General features: G+C 35.1%; 1 protein-coding gene across 9 annotated transcripts in view; it reads right to left on the bottom strand.

The window, feature by feature from the left end:
- The window catches only part of RALGAPA1 (Ral GTPase activating protein catalytic subunit alpha 1), a 216,638-nt gene that overhangs the window by 84,459 nt on the left and 107,263 nt on the right, over positions 1–24,916 (bottom strand). For all 9 annotated transcript variants that reach the window (XM_043921232.1, XM_043921231.1, XM_043921230.1 and 6 more), the window contains 11 exons: positions 24,403–24,619; positions 22,961–23,137; positions 21,087–21,239; positions 18,253–18,446; positions 17,916–18,014; positions 17,015–17,170; positions 15,545–15,673; positions 12,516–12,641; positions 8,969–9,027; positions 6,596–6,704; positions 5,203–5,313 (listed from right to left, as the gene is read on the bottom strand). In XM_043921232.1, coding sequence (XP_043777167.1) covers positions 5,203–5,313; positions 6,596–6,704; positions 8,969–9,027; positions 12,516–12,641; positions 15,545–15,673; positions 17,015–17,170; positions 17,916–18,014; positions 18,253–18,446; positions 21,087–21,239; positions 22,961–23,137; positions 24,403–24,619 — 1,530 coding nt within the window. The remainder of the gene's footprint in view (positions 1–5,202; positions 5,314–6,595; positions 6,705–8,968; positions 9,028–12,515; positions 12,642–15,544; positions 15,674–17,014; positions 17,171–17,915; positions 18,015–18,252; positions 18,447–21,086; positions 21,240–22,960; positions 23,138–24,402; positions 24,620–24,916) is intronic.

Genomic DNA, 24,916 nt, shown 5'->3' on the forward strand with positions numbered 1-24,916 from the left:
GAGAAATTAATTTATAACAGCATCGAAGTCAATAAAATACTTAAGAATAAATTTAACCAAGGAGGTGAAAGATCTATATACTGAAAATTAGAAAACACTATTGAATGAAACTGAAGACGACAAATAAATGGAAAGATAGTCCATGCTATAGATTGGAAGAATTAACAGTTTAATTGTTCACACTACCCACAGTGATCTACAGATTCAGTGTAATACCTATCAAAATTCCAGTGGCATTTTTCTCAGAATTAGAGAAAACTATCCTAAAATAGCATAAAATGTGAATGGAATTCCTCACCCCCACCACACACAAAACCAAAGAGCCAAAGCAATCTTGAGAAAAAAGAACAAAGCTGGAGGCGTCACACTCCCTGATTTCAAGTTTTATTATAAAGCTAGAGCAATCAAAATATGGAACATGGACATGGAACAACTGACGGGTTCAAAATTGGGAAAGGAGTACAGCAAGGCTGTATACTGTCATCCTGCTTATTTAAATTATATGCAGAATACATCATGTGAGATGTTGGGCTGGACGAATCACAAGCTGGAATCAAGATTGACAGGAGAAGTATCAACAACTTCAGATATGCATATGATACCACTCTAATAGCAAAAAGTGGAGAGGAACTAACGAGTGTCTTGACGAAGGTGAAAGAGGAGAGTGAAAAAGCTTGCTTGAAGCTCAACATTCAAAAACCTAAGATCATGGCATCTGGTCCCATCACTTCACAGCAAACAGAAGGGGAAAAAGTAGAAGCAGTGAAAGACTTTATTTTCTTGGGCTCCAAAACCACTGTGGACAGTGACTGCAGCCATGAAATTAAAAGATGCTTGCTCCTTGGAAGGAAAGCTATGACAAACCCAAGCAGCATATTATAAAGCACAGACATCACTTTGCCGACAAAAGTCCATACAGTCAAAGTTATGGTTTTCCCAGTAGTCATGTACGGATGTAAGAGCTGGACCATAAAGAAGACTGAGACCCGAAGAATCGATGCTTTTGAACTGTGGTGCTGGCAAAGATTCTTGAGAGTCCCTTGGACTGCAAGGAGATTAAACCAGTCAGTACCAAAGGAAATCAACCCTGAATACTCATTGGAAGGACTGATGCTGAAGCTGAAGCTCCAATACTTAGGCCACCTGATGGGAAGAGCCGACTCACTGGAAAAGACCCTGAGGCTGGGAAAGACTGCAGGCCGGAGGAAAAGGGGCAACAAAAGATGAGATGGTTGGATGGTATCACCTGACTCAAATTACATGAGTCTGCGTAAACTCTGGGAGATAGTGAAGGACAGGGAAGCCTGGCATACTGCAGTCCATGGGGTCGCAAAGAGTCGGACACGACTTAACAACAACAATCAAAATATGGCACTGACAGTAAGGGGCTGACATAGAAACAGGCACACAGACCAGTACATTGGAATGAAGTCTAGACATAAACCCACATATACAGTCTATTTTTGACAAGGATGCTGAGAACACACACACGTGGTGTTGAAAAAAACTGGGTATCCATGTGCAAAAGCATGAAACTGGACCCCTAATTTATACCACTCATAAAAATTAGCTTGAAATGGATCAAAGTCTCAATACAAAAGCTTGAAACCTTAAAACTCCTAGAAGAAAACATAGGAAAAAGGCTCTGTGACATGGGTCTTGGTAGTAATTTTTTGGAAATCATACCTAAAGCACAAGCAACAGAAAAAATAAACAAGTAGGACTATATAAACTAAAAGCTTCTGCACAGAGAAAGAAACCATCAATAAAGTGAAAAGACAACTTACGAATGGAAAAAATATTTGCAAACCGTATATCTGTAAGGGGTTAATATCTAAAATATACAAGGAACTTCTACACCCAACAGCCAAACAAATTATCTGAATTTATAAAAGGGCAAAGATTCTGAGTTACATTCTGCCAAAGACACACAAATGGCCAATAAGAACATGGTAAAGTACTCAACATCAGTAATCATCAGGAAAATGCAAATCAAAATCACAGTGAAGTATCACCTCACGTTTGTTAGGATGGCCATTTTTAAAAAGACAAGAGAGAACTGATGTTGGCGAGAATGTGGAGAAAAGGGAACCCTTATACACTCTTAGTGAGAATGGAAACCGGTATAGTCATTATGGAAAACAGTATGGAGGTTCCTCATAAAACTAAAAATGTAACTATATACTACTATATAAGTAGTATCATATATACTACTTCTGGGTATACATATGAAGGAAATAAAATCAGTATCTCAAAGGGATATATGCACACTCATGTTCACTGCAGTATTATTCAAAACAGCCAAGATATGGAACAGTCCACATGTCTTTTGACAGATAAATGGATATAGAAATTGTGGTGTACATATATACACTATTGAATATTATTAAATCATAGGAAAGAAGAAAATCCTGTCAGTTGTGAGAACATGAAAAAACCTGAAGGGTATTATGCTAAATGAAATAAGCCAGAGAAAGGTAATATTGTATGGTATCCCTTACATGTGGAATCTAAAAAAAGCTGATTTTATAGAAATAGAATAGTACAGTGGTTGCCAGGGACTGAGGTCCAGTGAGCTGGGGAGATGGAGGTCAAAGGGCACAAATTTTCAGTTATAAGAATAATAAATTCTAAGGATTTAACGTATAGTACAGTAAATACAGTTAATCATACAATATTATCTTAAAGTTGCTAAGAGTAGACCTGAAGCATTCTCACCATAAAAAACATTAACAATGTGTAATAATCAATATGTTAATTATCTTGATTTTGATAACCCTTCTACAATATCAAATCATTGCTTTATACATTTTAAATATAATATATTTATCAGTTATTCCCCAAGGAAGTGAGGGAAAAATAATTTACTCTTGTCTTCCTGGATATTGTGGTATACATACTTGCAAATATATGACTCTTAAAAAACAATTTTATAATGTGACTTTTTAAATTAACATATATTGTACACTGAACATAGTATGAACAAAATTGATAAAGTATGAAATAGAAGACCTTATTAAAGAAAGCAAAATATTAATATAGTTTTATCATTTACTGAAAATTTCTTAATCTTATTCAATTTTTTAATGTATATGTTAAAAATGTATTGAGGTAAACTTATTGTATTTTTATTGCATGCTATTATATTTTTATAAATGAGTGCTTCAAGCAAAAAAATTGCTCTAAGGTAATTTACACTGTAAAAGGTTTTACTTACTAACAGAATGAATCTAGTATATCAGATTAATACTTAATACTGGTAATAGAACTGGGATTCTATTCCTAAATATGCAAGTAGGCAGCCATTAGGGAATTCCTCTATTATTTTAGCATTTCATTTCTTCATTCAATTAGAGGTGAAGTATAACTATTTATCTGTAGACACTGGCCACCATAATTTACAGTGAGGCAATCTGCAAAAACTCTATACACCTAAGAATTACTTAGGTAAGTATTAAAATACATAAAACTGAGAAAGAAAATATAAGAGAGCATTTGGAGGCTTTCAAATGAGAAAAAAAATCTGCTTAAAGAATACCTTAACTTTCAACAGAATAACCAATCTTAAAGAGTAAAATTTTCAAGTTTTAAAATTACAAATGCTTTAATACATATATATATATGAACATTCACATTTACATCCAGTTATCAAATCCTGCATGATTGCGACAGTAGCTGCAGCCAACACACTTTTTAAAATTTATGTCCCATCACTTTTATGGCAAAATGTATCAGTGTTTTATATATATTTTCTCATTTAGTTTCCAGAGCAACTCTGTGAGGTAGGTATTTTTATCCCAAATGCAAACATAAAGAAAGTCAAAGTTTAGAGGACTGAGTAATTTGTTCATAGTTATAAACTTAGTAAATGGCAGAGTTGTGGGTTAATTAAACCAGGTTTAACCTTCAAACCCAATCTCTGATCCATAATACTGTATTAAACTCAACAGATATTTAAGAGATTCTATATGAAAGTCATCCTATGCATAAAAAATAATAAAGAAAAACTGTCACTGCCTTAAAGAAGCTTAGATTTTTTACACAAATATATTTAGTGCTACAATAGGGCCTTGGTGACAATGGTTGAGTGGCAAAAGCCTGGACCTGAAATTTAAGACTGGGTCTGAACTCTGTTTCTACCCTGGTTTAGCTTATGACTTTATATAGTTACTATATCCTCACTTCTCTCATCTCATATAAAGGGAGAAGAGGAGGAAGAGATAACATAACAATCTGCTTCAAATGACCTTTTATGAATTAAATGAGGTAACCATATGAAAAGGTGACTAGTATAATGACTGATAAATGGTAAGTGCTTAATAAATATTACTGTCTTTCCTAAAAATGTTATAAGAACATGAAGATAAGAAAGATAAATTCTGGTTGGAAAGAATAAGGATTCTTGTTTTTTGAGGAGATGGTATTTAAACCAATCACTGAAAGATGAGGTGGGCAGAGAAAGTAGAGCATTTTAGGTAAGAAGATGAGTAAAGGGTATGTTTAGGGGATAATAGCTGACTCAGGTGCCTAGACTACAGGGTATTTCATCAAAGGAATCTGTACATGATTCTGAAAAGATGGTATGGGTTCTCATCTGGAGGCTTCCAAGTAAGTTGCAATTAAAGAGTTTGGGTCTTATTCTATAGGTAAAAGAAAACCACTTGGAGACTTTAGTTTCACTGTTTTTTCTCCTTCAGGATAGTGACATAAGTCATGTCAATATGAATGATGACTTGGAGGGATGACCTCAGAAGCCAGGAGACCAGTTTAAAAGGTTATTATAGTACCTTGTGTTACAGGAAGCACAGAACACACAGAATTAAAAGAAAAAAAAAGAAAGAAAACACTTTATAAATGACTGGCAGAAGAGGAAAGGGAAGGAATGAACCAAAATAATGTTCTGATTTTGGTAACCGTTTTCTAACCTAAGACAGGGAATGATACTGAATTTACATTATAAAGACAACAGCAATAATAAATTTGCACATAGCATTTAAAACCAACCACATAATCTCTTAATATATTAAGATAACGTAATATAGAAAAGGACTACCATGAACTATGGTATTTCAAATATGTACCAAGTGGCCACTATTTAGCTATGCAAAATTTAAAGAAAACTATTAAATAATTTTATATTTCAAGGTATCCAAATATAAGAATCCTTAACAAGTCATAATAAACAAATGAGAAATTACTTACTTGAATAATTTTCAAGGGAGAATCAGGCTGGTAAATCTGAAGTCTAGGTGCATAATGAACCAGCATGTGAAGCATGTTACAAGCTACATGGGCTACTGTTTTATTAGTAAACTGCAGTAATAAGAAAAAAAAATAAAAAAGAAATATGATAAAAAATTTCTTCTTGATATTATTCATTTATGCACTAGTTGTTGAAAAATTTTTAATTGTATATACATGTTTATTTTTGTCACTCTATATTTATATTAAAATATTAGAAAGATAAATATAACCTGCAAAATTAAAAATCATAACATTCGAAATATATAATTAACTTTATTTTTTCTTTGTAACGTTTGTCCTCATTAAAGTTTTTATTTCATTTCTAGAATGGCCTCTAAACTGCTAATCTTGTTGTCCCATTTTTCCCCATTCCAATTTACTGTGTATGATACTTCCAAATTGTTTTCTGAACTGTTCTGATGCTGACATTCTCTGTGCTTAAAATTCTTAGATGACTCCCCACTGGTATAAAGTCAAACTTCTATGCTTATCTCTTTACAACCAAATCTCACCCGCTCTTTAAGCCCTGACTAGATGTGTCCTCTTTCTAAAGTCCTCTCTGATAACTAAGTCAAAGTAACCTCTGCTTTCTCTGAACTGAATCAGCAGCTTACATGCACCATTCATTTGGTTCTCTCAGCTTTTTATATTTTATTACTCTTATTAAGAGTTATTTTTGATCAAATTTTGATCTTTTTCAGCCACATTATTAATCACTTCAATCTAATATTTACATTTCTTTTTTATTCTGTATTTCTCCTCTGCCTAGCAAAGCACCTCAAACATAGCATATACTCAGAAATACCTGTCAAGTATTTTTATATTTTATGTGTTTAGAGTTCTATATAGATATTGTATTACAAGTCACACAACAAAAAATAATATCACTAATCTTTTTACTAATAAAAATATTCATTTGTTCATTCAGACTCCAAATAATCAGGTTATTATTTCTGAACAAATCTGAATCTGGTCATAAACAGAACATTTAACTTGAATGAAAAAGCCAAAAAGTGGAACAGCTTAAGAATTCAGGAGGTAATAAAGATCAAAGAGGAGGTTACAAAAATACTGATTAAGAAATGGTAAACAGCCCTACGTATGTTGTTAAATGACTGGTTTCCTTTATAGCAGTCATCCATATGTATCTTATGGACAAAGCCAAATACATAAAAAGTTGGAATAAAACAGGCCATCACTAAGATACCCTAAATTCAAGAGTAGAACTACTAAGGAAAACATCAGAATCAAGGAAATAATGTAATGCACAAGATATAATTAACATTTGGGAGAAAATAATCATGCATTCTATACTATCTTAATACAGTCTTCTAAATATTTACTTACTTACCTTTAATGATACACAAATTACATTCAGAGCTTCCTTAATTTGAGGATGATGAGACTCATGGACTAGTTCTTCACAAATCCAAATACCTAAACTGCAAAGTGCTACACATCTGCAAAAAGGCAACAAGTAATGATACAAATAAAAGCGGATGTGCCTGTAAATGAAATGAAACCACCACCACAACCAAAATATCCCCAACCAACCAACCTAGAGTGAAGATGCACAATTTAGGCGAATTAATCAATTTGTTACTGTTAATCAATTCATTACTGTTCATTAATCAATTTGTTACCTAGGAAGATAAAGTGGGAGAACCCAAACGCAAAGCCTTATTTTTTAAGCTTAATTTAATCTTTATCTTATAGTGGAGTATAGTTGATCTACAATGCTGTTAGCTTCAGGTGTACGGCGAAGTGATTCAGATACACATATATCCATCCTTTTCAGACTCTTTTCCCATACAGATTATTACAGACTACTGAGTAGACTTTCCTGTTCTAAGCCTTATTTTCAACTACAATTTACTACCAAGATCATAGGTGGGGATAAAGATACAGGCTATTTCTAACAAACCCATATTGACAAATTGATATCATCAATTTCCCAAACAAATATGCAACCTGCTTTCAAAATAGAAACTGTAATTTTATTGACTGATAGCAGTAATAAGATATTTTTTCTTTCATATCTTTTAAATTTAACATAACTAGCTAACAATTCTCTTTAAAACAAATTGAGAACACAAAACTTACACACTTTATAAAGGAATTCCAACAGAAATAGAACTTGGAGAATTTTTGTTTTATTTTCTAATGTGAAACTCCAGTTCCCTACTATATCTGAGTTTCAGCTTGAAGAAAGTTATCTGATGATCAGAATCAGTAAAAATTCTATTAGTGTGTTCAAGTATAAGCTTCTAATGAAGCATGTAATTTTTCAAGGTACAAAAATAAGTCAACTCCTTCTAGTTTTTCTGATGTATCTTCCATGTCCTGATACTCTTAAATTCAGTATAATGCTAAATTTCAGAACAATTCAATGCAGAAATCCTTTTCTTCCTGAATGTAATGGATCAAAGTCCCCCTTTCAGTGTTAATGCTACTAATTTACTATCAAAACTGCAGAAAGTCTTTATGTGTGGTCTACTGCTTGCTTGCTTTCTCAGTCTGCCCACCCATAAACTTTACACACTCACATATCTAAATGGCCAAGTGTCAGGCTTAGCAGTGGAAGGAGCTGTAATCCTAAAATAACAATAAACTCTGAAGTGAAGCAAAGTTCTCCATGGGTGCAGCTAACTAAAGGCACAAACTGGAATACAAATATTTAAGTTTTGTTTTTTGGTTGTATATGTATGTAAGGCCATACATTCCTGAAAAGTATAGGAAAAGGGTGTGTGTGTGTGTGTCTGTGTGCGTAAGGCCCCACATTTCCGAAAAGTATAATCAAACAAGTTTAGAAAATGTTTAATGTTCAACTTCTGGGATTCTCCTATACTGTCAACACCAGCTGTTATGTTAATGATTCCTAAATCTATATTTGAATAATTATGTTTTAGGCTTAAATATTCTTTCACTGGAAAGGCAATAACATTAAAAAAATAGAAAAGAAAAGGGCAGAAGATCTAGAATCGGAAGCTTAAGGTTCCAATCTGGTTCCGCCACTTACTACTTATACATCTAATAAGGCTCTGAAGACAAACTGCCAGGGTTTCAATTATGGCTCTACATTTTCTGTGTGATAGGGCAGATTACTAAAATTCTCTGGGCTCCCATCTATAAAAAGGAGGATAAAAATTGTTGCAAAGATTAAGTGAGGTAATAAAGTATTTATAACAGTGGTTGGCACTTGGAAAAAGTTTAATGAATGTTAGATTTCTATGCTGCCAGTTTCTTGCTAGTAAAATTGGAAGAATAATAATTCTAATAATTTCTTAGAATTGTGATGAGGATTGAATAGAATAATATTATAGGAATATCTCTGTAAACTTAGAAGGTTGTCATTATTAGCACAGAAAATGCTAGGCAAAGAATACTGAAAATCATCAAATTTAGAGTTAAAGCTAAATGAAATGAAAATGTGGAATAATGGAAAAGACAATATCATTTTCTAGAGTAGCTGAATTTTAATAAGATTAAAAGAAATCATTTTAGATACAGAAGGTGAAGATACTGAAGAAGGTAACTAGGATTTTATTTTTACTGAAGGAAGTTTGTAATGAAAAATTTAATCATCCAAATAATTTAAATTTGTGATTTAGAATAGCTTTTGTGCATCTGAAACAACCCAGACTGCTAAATAACTCAATTAACTTTTAAAATAAAACTGCACACACGGAAGAGTTATGTCAAGTCTTAAGAAAGTCTGACTTACCGTGCAGGACCAGAGGGCTCATCTCTTGCGGAGCTTAACACAGTTTTGATTATAAGTTCCTAAAATGAAGGAGAAACAGTAGCCATGACTAAGATTTCATTCATTTATTCAGCAAATGTTTATTAAATAGTCACTATGGGCCTAGGCACTAGGGATACAACAGAGAAATAAAACAGACATTTTTGTTCTCATGTACATAATTTTAATATATTCCAATGTTATTCATAAAATTAGCTAAATAAATAAAACAATAGAAAGAAAGAAAGAAAGTGAAGTCGCTTAGTCCTGTCCAACTCTTTGGGATCCCGTGGACTATAGCCTACCAGGGTTCTCCGTCCATGGGATTTTCCAAGCAAGAGTACTGGAGTGGGTTGCCATTTCCATCTCCAGAGGATCTTCCCAACCTAGGAATCGAACCCAGGTCTCCCTCATTGTAGGCAGACGCTTTACCATCTGAGCCACTAGGGAAAGCCCTAAATAAAACAATAGTATCGCCTGAATGTTTGTGCTCTCCTTGCAAATTCATACATTGAAATCCCAACCCCTGAAGATGATGGTATTAGGAGGTACTTAGACCATGAGGGTGGAACCTTTATAAATAGGATTAACACTCTTATAAGAGACTCCCACAGAGTTCCCTAAGCACTTCTTATTCTGTGAGGAAATAGCAAGAAGGCACAAGCTAAGAACCAGGAAGAGGGCCTTCACCACAAAGTGACTATGCTAGAGCCTTGATTTGGGGCTCAGCCTCCAGAACTGTAGGAGATAAATTTTGGTCACTTATAAGCTACCCATTCTGTAGTATTTTGTTATAGCAGACAAATATTTTTGGAAATTTATCACCAAATGTATATGTTCAAAAACTTTTTCCTGATTTTGTTGTTGTTCAGTCACTAAGTCATGTCCAACTCTGTGACCCCATGAACTGCAGCACGCCAGGCTTCCCTGTCCTTCACTATCTCTCAGAGTTTGCTCAAATTCATGTCCATTAAATTGGTGATGCTATCTAATCATCTCACCCTCAACCATCTCATCTTCTTCTCCTTTTGCCTTCAATCCTTCCCAGTGTCAGGGTCTTTTCCATAGAGTCGACTCTTTGCATCACAGGGCCAAAGTACCAAAGCTTCAGCTTCAGCATTAGTCCTTCCAATGAATATTCAGTGTCGATTTCCTTTAGGATTGACTAGTTTAATTTCCTTGCAGTCCAAAGGGCTCTCAAAAGTCTTAATAGCACCACAACTCCAAAGCATCAATTCTTCAGCACTCAGCTTTCTTTATGGTCCAACTTTCACAGCCATACACAACTACTGGAAAAACCATAGCTTTGACTATATGGCCTTTGTTAGCAAAGGGATGTCTCTGCTTTTTAATACACTGTCTAGGTTTGTCACAGCTTTCCTTCCAAGGAGCGTTTTTTAACTTTATGGCTGCAGTCACCATCCAAAGTGATTCTGGAGCCCAGGAAAATAAAATCTGTTACTGCTTCCACTTTTCCCCTTCTATTCTCTATAAAGTGATGGAACCAGATGACCTTGGTTTTTTGAATGTTGTGTTTTAAGCCAGCTTTTTTTCCTGATTAGAAAAGCAATAATATGTTCACTATAAAGATAATTAAAGCAGATTTAATAGCTAAAAGGTATGAACATCTTTTTAAACTTTTTAAAACTTTGAGAATTATCATTTAAAAGAAAACTGCTTCTTTAAAAATTGTAAACCATGATATGTGTGAATTTGAGGAGAAGGGCCAGTTAATAGTTAATGTATTTTTTAAAAATCATTCAATTAGAGGTTTTCAATGGCTAAGTCAAATATCTTTCTTGGTAAATGTCACATTACATTTCAAAATATTTTCAATTATCTTTTGATAATGATTTCTAACATAATTCTACAGTGATAAGAGAACAGATTCTGTATGATTTCAATATCATTAGGCCATGAAATTTTTGTATCTTGTTTTATGTCCCTGGATATGTGCCAGTGTCTCCTGGCTTATAGTCTATAGAAACTGGAATAGAATTCATATTTCATTCACTAAAGATTTATCACATATACAGACTGTAAGGTCCTTAAGAGGAGTGAACTTCTACTTACCTTTGTGAATTTAGCATCTAGCCCAATGGCTAGGAATTAATAGGTAGGTGGAAGTTACCTATTGTTTAAACCCTAGAGCTTTCTATGCAAGCTCTTTCCTCTCTGTCCATGGAATTCTCCAGGCAAGAATACTGGAGTGGGTAGCCATTCCCTTCTCCAGGGGATCTTCTGACCCAGGAATCAAACCAGGTCTCCTGCACTGCAGGTAGATTCTTTACCATCTGCGCCACCAGGGCAGCCCCTCTATGTGACAGTGTTATTATTATTTTTTAAATCACTTCAGCCATTACGTCCTACACAATGGCCAACAAAGTAGAAGGCCACTCAGTTCATGCAAATCACATATAGTAGGCTAAGCTAAGCTCAAACAAACTCAAAACTGCCTAAGAACACTGAAGCTCTTAACTTATTTTTGATTTTCAGAATCTTCTGAACGTAGAAGAAACCAAAGCCAGTATATTCCTAAAGAGTAAAGGCCAATTTGTATAATTTCAATCAAGTATCATTGCAAATTCACATCAGCCCCTACGATTTTATGTTTCAGTGAAGTTCACTTGTCTAAAAAATATCTGAGTATATTCTCCATGCCAAGCATCATGGTAAGCTTGAGGATGTAGCAGTAACTAAGACCTTGGTGTTTATTTGTCTAAAGTATAAATCAGACACTGAAAAATAACAAGTGTGATAAAGAAAAATAAAGGTGGTATGGAAAGTATATGCAATATTCCAGACAAAAATTAGTCTTAAAAAATTTTTCAGAGAAAGCACATCTGTTTTAAAAAAGTCATCAGCATGACTCTCAAGGAGACAGAATGCTACTGTCCTGTCCCTTCTTTATTCTCTTTTTCTAATTCTAGGGCCAACTCAGCTCACAGAGACCATTTGGCAATTACTATAACAAGTACAACTTCTTAGGACTGTTAAACCCACGGGAATTTATAGTAGCTAAGAGAGGTTTATTATCTGGGTAAGCAATTGCATGGTCACTTCAATTTTGCACCATCTCTTGTTTAAGCCTGTTAATACTTCAGGTACATGGGATCCCCACCCCAATTCCCTAGTTTCCTAGAGCAGAAAAGAATATTCCTTTACATTGTTTGATTCATCACCTTGGCAAACTGGAAGGAGAGTCAAATGCGCAGGCCGAGTGCCTTCAATCTTAGAAGCCTTATATAAGCAGCATCATATCTGACTCAGGATTTCAATAAATGTTCAGTGAGTGAATGAATGAATCCTAAGATAATGACATATAAGTGGGTTCAATAGTGAGAAAATGTTTCCACAGTAGTTACAAATAATAAAGGCTATGCTCCTAATGAACATTCCAGCCTTTGTGTCTGAGGGGTACAGCGGGCTAATGTTCTTTAAAAATTGTGTGGCTTTCTAGAGGAAAATAAAGAATGCAAATTTTCCTGAATGTACTGTTATGATTATAAATTAGTCTCTGACTTCTTACCTTAACATCTGTAAACTGAGACACAGCAATATCAGGGATGTTGGGATGGAGAGCAGGCAGTTCACAATACAAGTTGGGAAAGCAAACCAAAGATCCCAGAAGAACTTGTGCTTCCACTCTTGGTGCCTATGTATTAGATTTTAAAAATCTTTAACTTATCAGAAAAATTACTTTATTACCTAATCAGATTACACAGGGAAGTCAGAGTACAAGACAAAATTCAAAAAGGAAAGGGGAACACAAAAAGAGTAGGTTTTCACCTGTACTTTCCATATAAACTACTGTTATTCTCAATAAATGCAATGAACAAACAGAGCTTTCCTTAAGAGCAGCTAAAAAGCAGAAATGTGGCTGCAGCTAATAAGTATGTAGACAGGAATACAATTTTAGCTAACAGCATAAAATTACCCTAATTTCGAGGAAAAAATATACTTTCATTTTAAAGGCAACTTATGTATTGTAATAGATTGTTCTAATGAGTAGAAGACTCAGTGTCTCTATATTACATCTGTAACGACCTAAGGATAAATAAAGTAACTAGGAATGAAAATGTTCACTGTATCTTCAAGAAATAGGCACTAGCCTAGATGAGTTTTATGGTATTATGTACATGATAAAACACTACCTATACAACTTAATAAAAAAAATTAAAAATTATGCTTGGCAATAAATGCTGGAGAGGGTGAACTGTTGGTGGGAATGCAAACTAGTACAGCCACTATGGAGAACAGTGTGGAGATTCCTTATAAAACTGGAAATAGAACTGCCATATGACCCAGCAATCCCACTTCTGGGCATACACACCGAGGAAACCAGATCTGAAAGAGACACTTGTACCCCAATGTTCATCGCAGCACTGTTTATAATAGCCAGGACATGGAAGCAACCTAGATGCCCATCAGCAGACAAATGGATAAGAAAGCTATGGTACATATACACAATGGAACATTACTCAGGCATTAAAAAGAATACATTTGAATCAGTTCTAATGAGGTGGATGAAACTGGAGCCCATTATACAGAGTGAAGTAAGCCAGAAAGGTAAAGACCAATACAGTATACTAACGCATATATATGGAATTTAAAAAGATGGTAACGATAACCCTATATGCAGGACACAGAAAGAGACACAGATGTATAGAACAGACTTTTGGACTCTGTGGGAGAAAGCGAGGGTGGGATGATCTGAGAGAATAGCATTGAAACATGTATATTATCAAGTGTGAAACAGATCACCAGCCCAGGTTGGATGCATAAGACAAGTGTTCAGGGCTGGTGCACTGGGAAGACCCAGAGGGATGGGATGGGGAGGGAGGTGGGAGGGGGGATAAGGATGGGGAACACATGTAAATCCATGGCTGATTCATGTCAATGTATGGCAAAAACCACTATAATATTGTAAAGTAATTAGCCTCCAACTAATAAAAATAAATGAAAAATAAATTATGCTTAGATTGGGGATGAAGGTAACGTTTCATCCTTTCTTTCTCTTTGGCTACATTAAGCCATTTCTTAAGTATCAGCACTGAATGTTTATTTTTCTTCTTCTGCCTTCTTTCATGCCCAAGAACCATCAACATCCACCTACTGATACAATGTTTTACTTAATTACTAAAATACCTACACACTGATGTATGTTTAAGCACGCCTAACAAAAACGCTAAAACAAATCTATTAGAAATATAAAACATCTTCTATACACATAAAACAAGAATCTATCTCCAAAAGGGTTTCCTCATGTTAATAAACGCTATAACAGAAGTGATGGAGTATTCTAATCTTCAACAAAATAACTCATTTCCATATTTAAAACATAATCTAGATTTACGGATAAAAGGCCAGAGGCATAATGGAGCACAGTAGGCTCACAACCACTATCTCAATTAAAAATCAATTTTACTACAAAAGTGAAAAAAAAATCAATGACAGAGATTAGCTATGGGTTTTCTTTAAAGCTGAGCAATAAAATTGGGAATACTTGTTCAGGTATGTGGGGCATAATGGAAGGCACAACTGGAATGCAACTGTAATTAAGAAAGGTGACACCTAATCAAATTACTTTGTAATCTATCTGTCTAGGGATGGGGGGATTAACAAAAGGAAGATGAGATGTGCGGGATCTAAAATGAGGCTTACGCTATGGAGAACAGTGTGGAGATTTCTTAAAAAACTGGAAACAGAACTGCCATATGACCCAGCAATCCCACTTCTGGGCATACACACTGAGGAAACCAGATCTGAAAGAGACACGTGCACCCCAATGTTCATTGCAGCACTGTTTATAATAGCCAGGACATGGAAGCAACCTAGATGCCCATCAGCAGATGAATGGGTAAGGAAGCTGTGGTACATATACACCATGGAACATTACTCAGGCATTAAAAAGAATTCATTTGAATCAGTTCTAATGAGATGGATGAAACTGGAGCCCATTATACAGAGTGAAGTAAGCCAGAAAGATAAAGAACATTACAGCATACTAACACATATATATGGAATTTAGAAAGATGATAACCCTATATGCAAAACAGAAAAAGAGACACAGATATACAGAACAGACTTTTGAACTCTGTGGGAGAAGGTGAGGGTGGGATGTTTCAAGAGAACAGCATCGAAACATGTATATTATCTATAGTGAAACAGATCACCAGCCCAGGTTGGATGCATGAGACAAATGCTCGGGCCTGGTGCACTGGGAAGACTCAGAGGGACTGGGTAGAGAGGGAGGTGGGAGGGGGGATCGGGATGGGGAATACATGTAAATCCATGGCTGATTCATATCAATGTAAGACAAAACCCACTAGAATATTGTAAAGTAATTAGCCTCCAGCCAATAAAAATAAATGAAAAAAAATAATAAATAAAAATAAATAAATAAATAGAGGCTTAATTCTAATTAAATTATATATTTTTCCTGAACATCAGCTTGTCATATTTTGTCAACAATAGCTCTTCCTTTGTTGCTTTGTTAGCTGCATCTTGGTTAACTGCTGTTTGTTACATTACAAAGGATAGGAAATAAAAACTTACATTGAGAAAAGCTGAAGAAGCCACTCTGCCAGCTGCTACGATAAAATCCATAATAAGCATTGTGGCACCAGGCAAGCCGAGTGAGAAAAACTGAGGAGAGCAGTGCTTGATGATGGTATTGACAATGTCCTTAGGGAGAAAGAGAAGAGGAGGAAAATCACAAATGCGCAATCTGGGCATCAGCTAATCAGTATCCTTAAATACACATAAGATACGAAATAATAAAACAAGTAATAACTATAGGTGCTTGCCTAATAGGAAAGACTAATTTTAATTCTTCATAATAATACATGCTTAGTACTGTATTTCGTCAAAGGAAAGTAAACTTAGAACACTTTTTTTTTTATATAACTGACATCAACCCTGGAGAGTCAGAGGGCTCTTCACTTCATAGGGTTAAAAATCTAAGGCCCCTGTGTTGTCAAACTTAAGTGCAGAGTAGTTCCTCCTGCCTCCTACTTGCTTCCATGAGATCACTTTGAAGTCTGAAGCTGCATGACCTGCTATGTGGCAACTTGGAAAATTCTTTTTTAGAAAAACTGAAGCCCTTAGATGATAGACATCTAGCCTCAAAAATCTAGACTCAGGCATTCTTGAGGGAATATTCTTAACTTGGTTATTCATTCATTTTGCCTTTGGAATTTACCATGAAGATGAAGTGCACCAGGTTATATTACTCAATCCAATTTACCTTAAACGGAGCTCTTTATCCATAATTAAGAGTGTAAGGTAAAACACTAATTATTTCAAAGTAACACAAGAAGTTTTTTTACTTTTCAGAAAGATATATCATCTTTGATATTAATTTAATGCTCCTTAAATGAACTGCAAGTGATATACGGAGTCTTAGAATAGGAAAAAAACTTCTGATCACTGCATGACTAGTTGAGCAAATTCTAAGTCTTAAGTGCCAGCTATGTGTGTGCTTCGTCACTCAATCATGTCCGACTCTTTGTGACCCCATGGACTGTAGCCCGCCAGGCTCCTCTGTCCATGAGATTTCTCAGGCAAGTACGATGGGGTGGGTTGCCATTTCCTTCTCTAGGGAATCTTGTGACACAGGGATCAAATTCGCCATCTCCTGTGTCTCCTGCATTGCAGGTGGTTTCTTTACCCGTTGTGCTATCGGGGAAGCCCTAAGCATGTGCGTGTGTGCACTTAGTCGTGTATTAGGACATTAAAGGAAGATGCTCTCAATGTAAGCAAAGGATGGTTCTTCAAAAACAAACTAGTTGGTATAACACTAGAAGAAACATGCACTTAATAATCAAGTTAATCTCTCAACTACAATAGCTTGTTTCGAAGTCATTTTTCAGGATAAATGATGTTATATATAGGAGAAATCAGTAAATAAATTACTCATATAAAGGAATGCTTTTTAATTCTACACCTTGAAAGTCAAGAGTTAAACAGATTCAAGAATCAAAGATAAAGTCATAAAGCAATTTCTTAGAAAGTACATATATTTACCTGATCAATATGAAGTAATCCACAATGCATTATATTGTAGAAATGTGTTAGAAAATCTCTATTTGGAGAAACATCTTGTCTCCTTTTCATTGTATTACAAATAAGTTTATAGGCATGTAATTTACCTTGTTTATATTTATCAGTTAACATGGTTGCCTACAATTAAAAGATGTTGTTTCAATACGCAAAACCAAAAAAATACTCAAAACCAAATACTATTTGTTACATACTTAAGCAACTGAATACAACAAGCAATATATTCGTTTTCATTTATCCTCTGTTGGCTCATTTTCTTTACTGAACCAAATATCAGAATTACTAGAATTACCTTTATTACTAAAATGATACAATGTAGGTGTGAATAACTACACACTGTTTCACTTAGGGAAATGCACCACACATACCAAATAATACTTAAAAGAATCAGTTCCTTAAAAGTACACAGCATACGCTATAACAGAAAATTGAAGTTTACATTTCATTTAAATATAATAGCATAATTTTCTATATTCATTATTTCAGTAATAAAATTGATGCATCCTAAATAATAATTTTGCTAGGCCCAGTCCTCTCTATATAACCCCTAATGGCTAGTTAAAAACTAAGTGCTTTACAGGGAACTATATTCAATATCCTGTGATAAACTGTAATGGAACACTACATGAAAAAGAATGTGTCACACTCATAACTGAATCACTTTCCTACACAGCAGAAATTAACACAACATTGTAAATCAACTATACTTCAATGAGACAAATTTTTAAAAAGCAAAACAAAACATAAAACAAAATTAAGTGCTCTAGAAGACTACACAACAGTCTTTTCTCTCTCAAATGTTTGAGACTACATACTTATTTACTTAATGCAATTTTTAAGTTAATATTTTATATATTAAACTTACCTTAAAAAGCCAAGGTGTAAGAATTCTCAGTGGAGGAATCAAAACCGGTGGAGAAGGGGAGGTCAGGTTATCAGTTGAAATGCCAAGATTATCTCTAATCTGTAATTTTCAAATAAAACACAACAAATCTATGATATGAAAAGTGTTCTCTTTTCTGGCTTACCTTACCTTAAACCTGAGATCTGGTTCCTACCACCAACTATATATTCAATCATGGTTAAGTCATCAGTCTGTAGGAGGGGACTGGGGAGGGCATGTTATCTTAGGTTTTTTTTATACTTCGTAATACTTTTTCTTTCTTTCCTTCTCCCTTTTTAGCTTTTGTTTATTTTTTTACCTTAGCTAGATTCTGCCAAAGTTCACAGAGGTAATCAAAAACTTGAGCATGTATTTCAGGATCCATAATAGCGTTGACATCTCCCAAAATACCCAGCATCCTTCGCCACATTACAGTAGCAACATCAGCATGCCATCCCGTGAGAGTGCCCCCTGCCATCACGCTACAGCATTCGGACGGAAATTCACTGATTTCTACAGAAAAAAATTATACGTCAGTGTCAGTAATTTTTCCAGAGAAGTGATAAAAAAATACATAGGAGTAAAATTAATAATCTTAAATATCTACAAAAGTGAATAAGAGAAATGTCAATATGCCTTAGTGTTATTTTGTCCTGGTAAGGTCAAAACCTCACTAGTTCATAATTCCTTATTATGACAATATGGGCTTCCCTCATAGCTCAGTTGGTAAAGAATCCACCTGCAATGCAGAAGACCCCGGTTCGATTCCTGGGTTGGGAAGATCTCCTGGAGAAGGTATAGGCTACCCACTCTAGTATTCCTGGGCTTCCCTCGTGGCTCAGTTGGCAGAGTCTGCCTGCAATGCAGGAGACCTGGGTTCGATCCCTGGGTTGTGAAGATCCCCTGGAGAAGGGAAAGGCTACCCACTCCAGTATTCTAGCCTGGGGAATTCCATGGACTGTTGACTGTACAGTCCATGGAATCGCAGAGAGTCGGACACGACTGAGCGACTTTCACTTTCACTTATTATGACAGTAATTACTTCTTCAATAGTGCTTCTATCTAGATTTACCTAAGGAGAAAATGACACAGATACAAGATGGAGAAACTTAAGTTTTGAAATAAGGATCTTATTTATAAGTATGTACTCTCTCTTCCATCTAATAGCTATTTTAAGTTACCTCATCAAATTTAACAGAAAATCTCAGGCTGAAGGCAAATCCTGTAGGAAACAAGTCTCCCTAAGCTTGTTTCTTTGTAATTAAAACTTTCAAAGAATAATATTTCTGTTATTTCACAATTAAGTCAGGTCTAGCATCAAAAGGGATTATCACAATGGCATGAAAAAAAAAACCATAATCTAAAATTTCCATAATTAAATTTTATTAATATTGGCATGATTATATATAAGACCTACAGGTAACCTAGGGTCCTAGTCTCATTTCTGTCACCAATTATGTGATATTGTATAAGTTATTCAATAATCTAAGACTACAGCTCATCTGTAGAATAGATGGTTTAGGTAGGTATCATTATAGATCTCCTCCAGATAAAAGAAGTCTTTATCCTATGCAACGTATATAATGGAAAATGTAAAATCATTAGAAAGTCAGTGAAGGTTTTCTCTGCTTGATAATATCTCAATGTACTGATAATTTACAAAGTCATATGTAGTAGACATATATCCTTTACGCTTAATGTTTAACTTTTTTCTCTTTGCATGTAAAGTGTGCAGTAACTGATTATATTATTAAAAAGTTACTAAACACTCTTTCATAATAATAAAAACAGGCTTCCAGTGTAAATTCACTAAAATGAAATTTTTAAAAAACACTAGAGTTAATCATCACTGTTAACATCTTCTCTGTTCTACAGAAACTTCATAATACAGTGATAAATCAACTGATTTGTAACTACGAAGGATATAATTGGAACAACTGAGGATAACCGACTATAGACTAAAACTGTAGTAATAAATTAATGTTAAATATCCTGAATGTGGCCCTTATATTATGATTTTTCAGGAAGTGTATACTTATTCTTAGGACATAGTTGCTGAAGTGTTTAGACGTAAAGAGTCTGATATTTGCTCTTACATGGCTCAGAAAAAAAGGGCAGGTACAGTGGTGGTGGTGGTGGTGGGTGGGTGTGTGTGTTACGGTGGGGAGTGTGTGTGTGTGTGTGTGTACAGAGAAAGATACAGTGGTAAAATATTAACAACTGGTGAATTTATCTGAAGGATTTATGGGTATTCATCTTACTACTCTTCCAACTTTTCTATCAGTTTGAAATTTTTTCCATATGTTGTGGGAAAAATTGAAAATAAAAATCAAAAAGCCAAAAGACTGCAGGCTAAGAGGAAAGAAAAGGTCAGAAATAATCTATTGATACAAACCAGAAAATTAGGGCTATATAATTACAAGGTAATTGGGAATTAAGAGTAAGAGTACCTTAAAAAAAAAAAGCAGGGAGGTGAGGGAGTGGGGAAAGGAGGAAGCAGGGAGGTGAGGATGGGGAGAGGAAGAAGCAGGGAGGTGAGGATGGGGAGAGGAGGAAGCAGGGAGGTGAGGATGGGGAGAGGAGGAAGCAGGGAGGTGAGGATGGGAGAGGAGGAAGCAGGGAGCGGGGGACTGGGGAGAGGGAGAAGTCATGTGGTTTTAAATTTCTTCCTTTGGCCAAAGAGTAAATTTCCTGCATCACCAATGAAAACTAGTATTTTATATTATTCATTATAACTATTTTATCAACTGTGTCCTTGGAAAAAGTTTTTAGCATATTTCCAAAATGATTTTTATCTTGATGCTTGTTATATCATACAGGGCACAGCAAAGATAACTTTTTATTAACTTCCAGTTTCTAAGGCTTCCCAGTCACTTTTAAACATTTGCTTAAGCATAAAAATACTTCATTTGGACTGCCTAGTTTATAATAATATATCAAATAACAAAAATCAGAATGTAAATATCTTTAAGGGCAGGGAAAAAATGTTATAGCAATAAATTTCCCAAAGACAGAACAGTTCAAAAGACTTATAATAATACTTATATAACATATATAAAATACACAATCAAATTTAAGATGCATTATTCAAGATCTCCTGACACTAATGCTCCCAAAAGTAAAAACGGCAAAGATCTAATTTTAAAATATTGCCTAGGTCATCTGGTGTCTGAAGAACAGAGTGGTGGAGCTTCTCATCGAGCTGTAGATCCTTCTGTTCCATGTGATCTATATTCAGGGTGGAAGGAGAAGGTGTCTGTGACCTGGATCCCAGAGCTGAATGGACTGGAGAGGCACTTTCTGAACCTGTAAATATAAATTCATAAAATTACCATAAAGAGTATATTTAATACCCTCAATCTAAGATGTAATGCTTAAAAGCCCAATAAAACACAAACTGAAAATATCATAAGATAAAACAGATTATATACTGGATGAAGAGTTCAATAAAATCATGATACTGTACAAGATTCATATCTAGCAGTCTCATTCCATGTCTACCATGGAACTAGTGTGGAATGAGAACGGGACTTACCAGTTAACAGGGACCATCAGTGAAAGCAAGAATGTCTACTCCCATTCCCGGTTCAGCTACAGAAACTCTGGTACCCACTGCTACTTTATTGACTTCAGGCTTGACGCGATTCAGAAGAGAAACTTCCTTATTGCTATATGCCACTACCATTGCTGGCTTCAACATTTTTCACTTAAAAGCATATTTTTGAGAGCCATCTGTGGTTTTGCAAATATAAGCATTTAATTTTTTTTAAATGGCTGAGGACAATTTCAATGAATACTGAATGAATGAATACATTAGAATTTGATAATTTATTCACTAGTTAATGGATATCTGGACTATTTTCAATTTAGCTACTATGAATAATGCTCTTATAAATGTTCACATATAAACAACTGAAATAAATACCTAGGGATGGTCATATAGTAAATGTATTGTTTAATTTTAAAAGCTACTACCATGATTTTGCATTGGCCATATCACTTTGCACTCCAATTAGTAATGTATGGTATTTCCAGTTGCTTCACATTCTCTTCAACACTGGTATTGTCAGGGTTTTTTTTAACTTGAGCTCATTTATTATATGTATAGCGGTATCTCATGGATTTTATTTATATTCCCTGATTACTAGTAATGTTGAGTATCTTCTCATCTAAATCTATGTTTCAGGACAACTACAGTAAAAGGTGTTATTGTAAAATAAGAACTTTTTCTAGTATTTCTCTTTCAGTAGTAATTTAAATTCTCCAACAATCAAACTGTGGATCCAACCTAACTGGCTCCTGTCTCCCACTCAGCCTTCATTCTGCAATGGGCAGATATTGCACCTATTATCCATCAAAAGGGCATCAAACTACAGTGGGAACCAGAGTAAATTTGGATAAGACAGTGGAACTCTTGAATATGGGTCACAGGCTGCTCAGGCTTCCTATGGTCACTGTACTGCTCTGGGAATAAAGTGACACCTTTCAGGACTCAATTTCTTGGACCCCACATGTCATATGATTGTCAGGTTTAACCACACATAGAAAGTTGTTGAAATTCATAATTGACTGTATAAATACAGAGTATTAGTAAAAACAGTTTCTTTTTGGCAGTGTGGTTTATCTTTTCAATAATATTTTACCAAAGAAATCTACAAAAATTTAGGCTAACTGTGAAAATCAATGAAAGAGATAAAGTGCAGTGCCCCTTAACATTTTTCGGTATTTATTTAAAAACTGCTGCAGGAAATGCTCTGGTGCAAACATCTATAAAATTCTGCATATGATATTAGGAGTTCATAGAGTTCCCCAAAGCTTATCCATGTGGACTCCAGGTCAAGCAACTCTTATAATAATGTTTTTTCTTTTTTTTCTCTCTCCATTGTTACATAAAGATGAGTGGGGAAAAAAATAACACTTAAATAGTAATAAGTAATAAATAAAATCTATCAAATAAAAGCCTGCAAAAGTTCTTTGGTGGCTTAAAAAAATGCATTTAAGGAATACATTCCCTTGAGTAACTTTACCAGTAACCGTTGCAACTTCAGTACAGAAAGCTTGTTGATTAAGGCTGCTCGTTTCCGAGTCGATGTGTAGAGTGGTTAGACTAGCCACCTCTTGCTCTTCGGCACTCTGATAATGGCCAGAACCTGAATCCATGTCAGCAGAGGATGCATTCCCAGTATCAGCTCCAAAACCAAAATCTACAGGAAGAAGACATGCTAGTGAACAGATGTTCTGATTACAAAACAAAAATATTTACCAAAAGAGACGGAGCTACTTTATCAAAATAATTAAATATAAACACCCCCCCTAAATCTACTTCATATTTACATACCATTCAGGCAAGTGTAAACAATGTTAACACTTTGAAGTTTATAATTAGAAATAAATTTTTAAAGATCTTCAGAGCCTATTATTAACAAAAATAATGATAAAAGGACAGAAACACATATCATCACTATTCTTATCCATGTTTTCTGATAGATGGAAATATAGCTAACTGCTTTTCAAGTTTCACAATCTCTGAAAGAGATATGTAACATAAAAATGGCACATATGTGGTAAAAGTAATTTTTCTCTTAAAACTCATTTCCAGTCCAAGATTATAGTATCCACGAGGGCAAGAAATACAATTCTCCAATGAATCTCCCAGCTCTTCATAAACTCACTTCCCAAGATTTTGACTCTCTTCTTTTAAATGTTGGTATCCTTCACTGACTGCCAAGTGTAATACAGAATTATAGCAGAAAAGCTATGCGGTAGTAATACAGCACCAGGTAACATCACTGATGTCACTTTAACGTGAAACGATTATTCAAGGAAGATTCTGGGTAATGGAACATCGACTGTAACTGTACTGAACATACTGAAGCCCTGCCCGTAACTAGATGTTAAGTGTTAAGTCACTCAGTCGTGTCTGACTCTTTGCGACCCCAGGGACTAGAACCCAGCTGCCTCCTCTGTGCAAGGGATTCTCCAGGCAAAAATACTAGAGTGGGTAGCCATTCCCTCCTCCAGATCTTCTTGACCCAGGGATCGAACCCAGAGCTCCTGCATTGCAGACAGATTTTCTACTGTCTGAGATACCAGGCAAGCCCCCATGACTAGATAGTGGTCCCTTAAAATGACCGCATGAACAGTCCCTCTCATAAGCATGACTGTTCCTTATTCTAACACCAAGTCCATCCTAATTTTTTCCTCTTCTATGTTTGTGGTCTTAAGATACCATTTGTTTTATGAAAGGAAAGTGTTTTTTTTTTATGCCTTTAGTTGGCAAAACAAAGGAGTCTCAACTTGAAGTGATCCCCCAAATCCTTACAAAGTTTCACTGAAAATGAAATCAAAATACATATATAGGAACCAACATTAGAGAGGAAGGTGATGGTTATACAGTTCATAAGTCAGTCATGAACAGAAAACAAGTTAACAAAAAACCATATTGCTCAAGCAGTAAAAAGATACTTGCTGTCAAATTTTCGGCCATCATATTGGAAAGCGCTGAAAGAATCCGAATGACTATCTGAGCTGATAAGATCACTGCTCCCTGCACTGGCAGGAGAAGTCCATTCTGAGGGTACACCTGGGTCATCAATAGGACGCATTTGGTTTTGCTTATTCAGAATATCAGGGAGGTCTTTGGGAATTTCGAGGCTACCTGGACTACTTCCTCTTCGTGTCATAGTCTAAAAATTCAAGAAAAATTTTACCATTAAAAAATTTGTTTTTAGTTCTCATTAAGCATCTGAAATCTTTAATTTCCAAGATAATCATCACAATAAGTACTGAAATTTAGGGCATGGGGGCAGGGGGCGGGGACACTAACTGAAGAGTCTACGTAACTGTATGGAGTCAGAGCCCGAAGCACTGTTGGTCTGCCTAAATCAAAGAGTCAAATATCATATGGTGCTGGGCCTGAGACTCTGAAGACCTAAAAGGATCCATCAAGTGAATATTAAGTTAAGAAATTCAAATGGAAAAAA

Source organism: Cervus elaphus, chromosome 13, assembly GCF_910594005.1.
Source record: "Cervus elaphus chromosome 13, mCerEla1.1, whole genome shotgun sequence".
Taxonomy (NCBI): domain Eukaryota; kingdom Metazoa; phylum Chordata; class Mammalia; order Artiodactyla; family Cervidae; genus Cervus; species Cervus elaphus.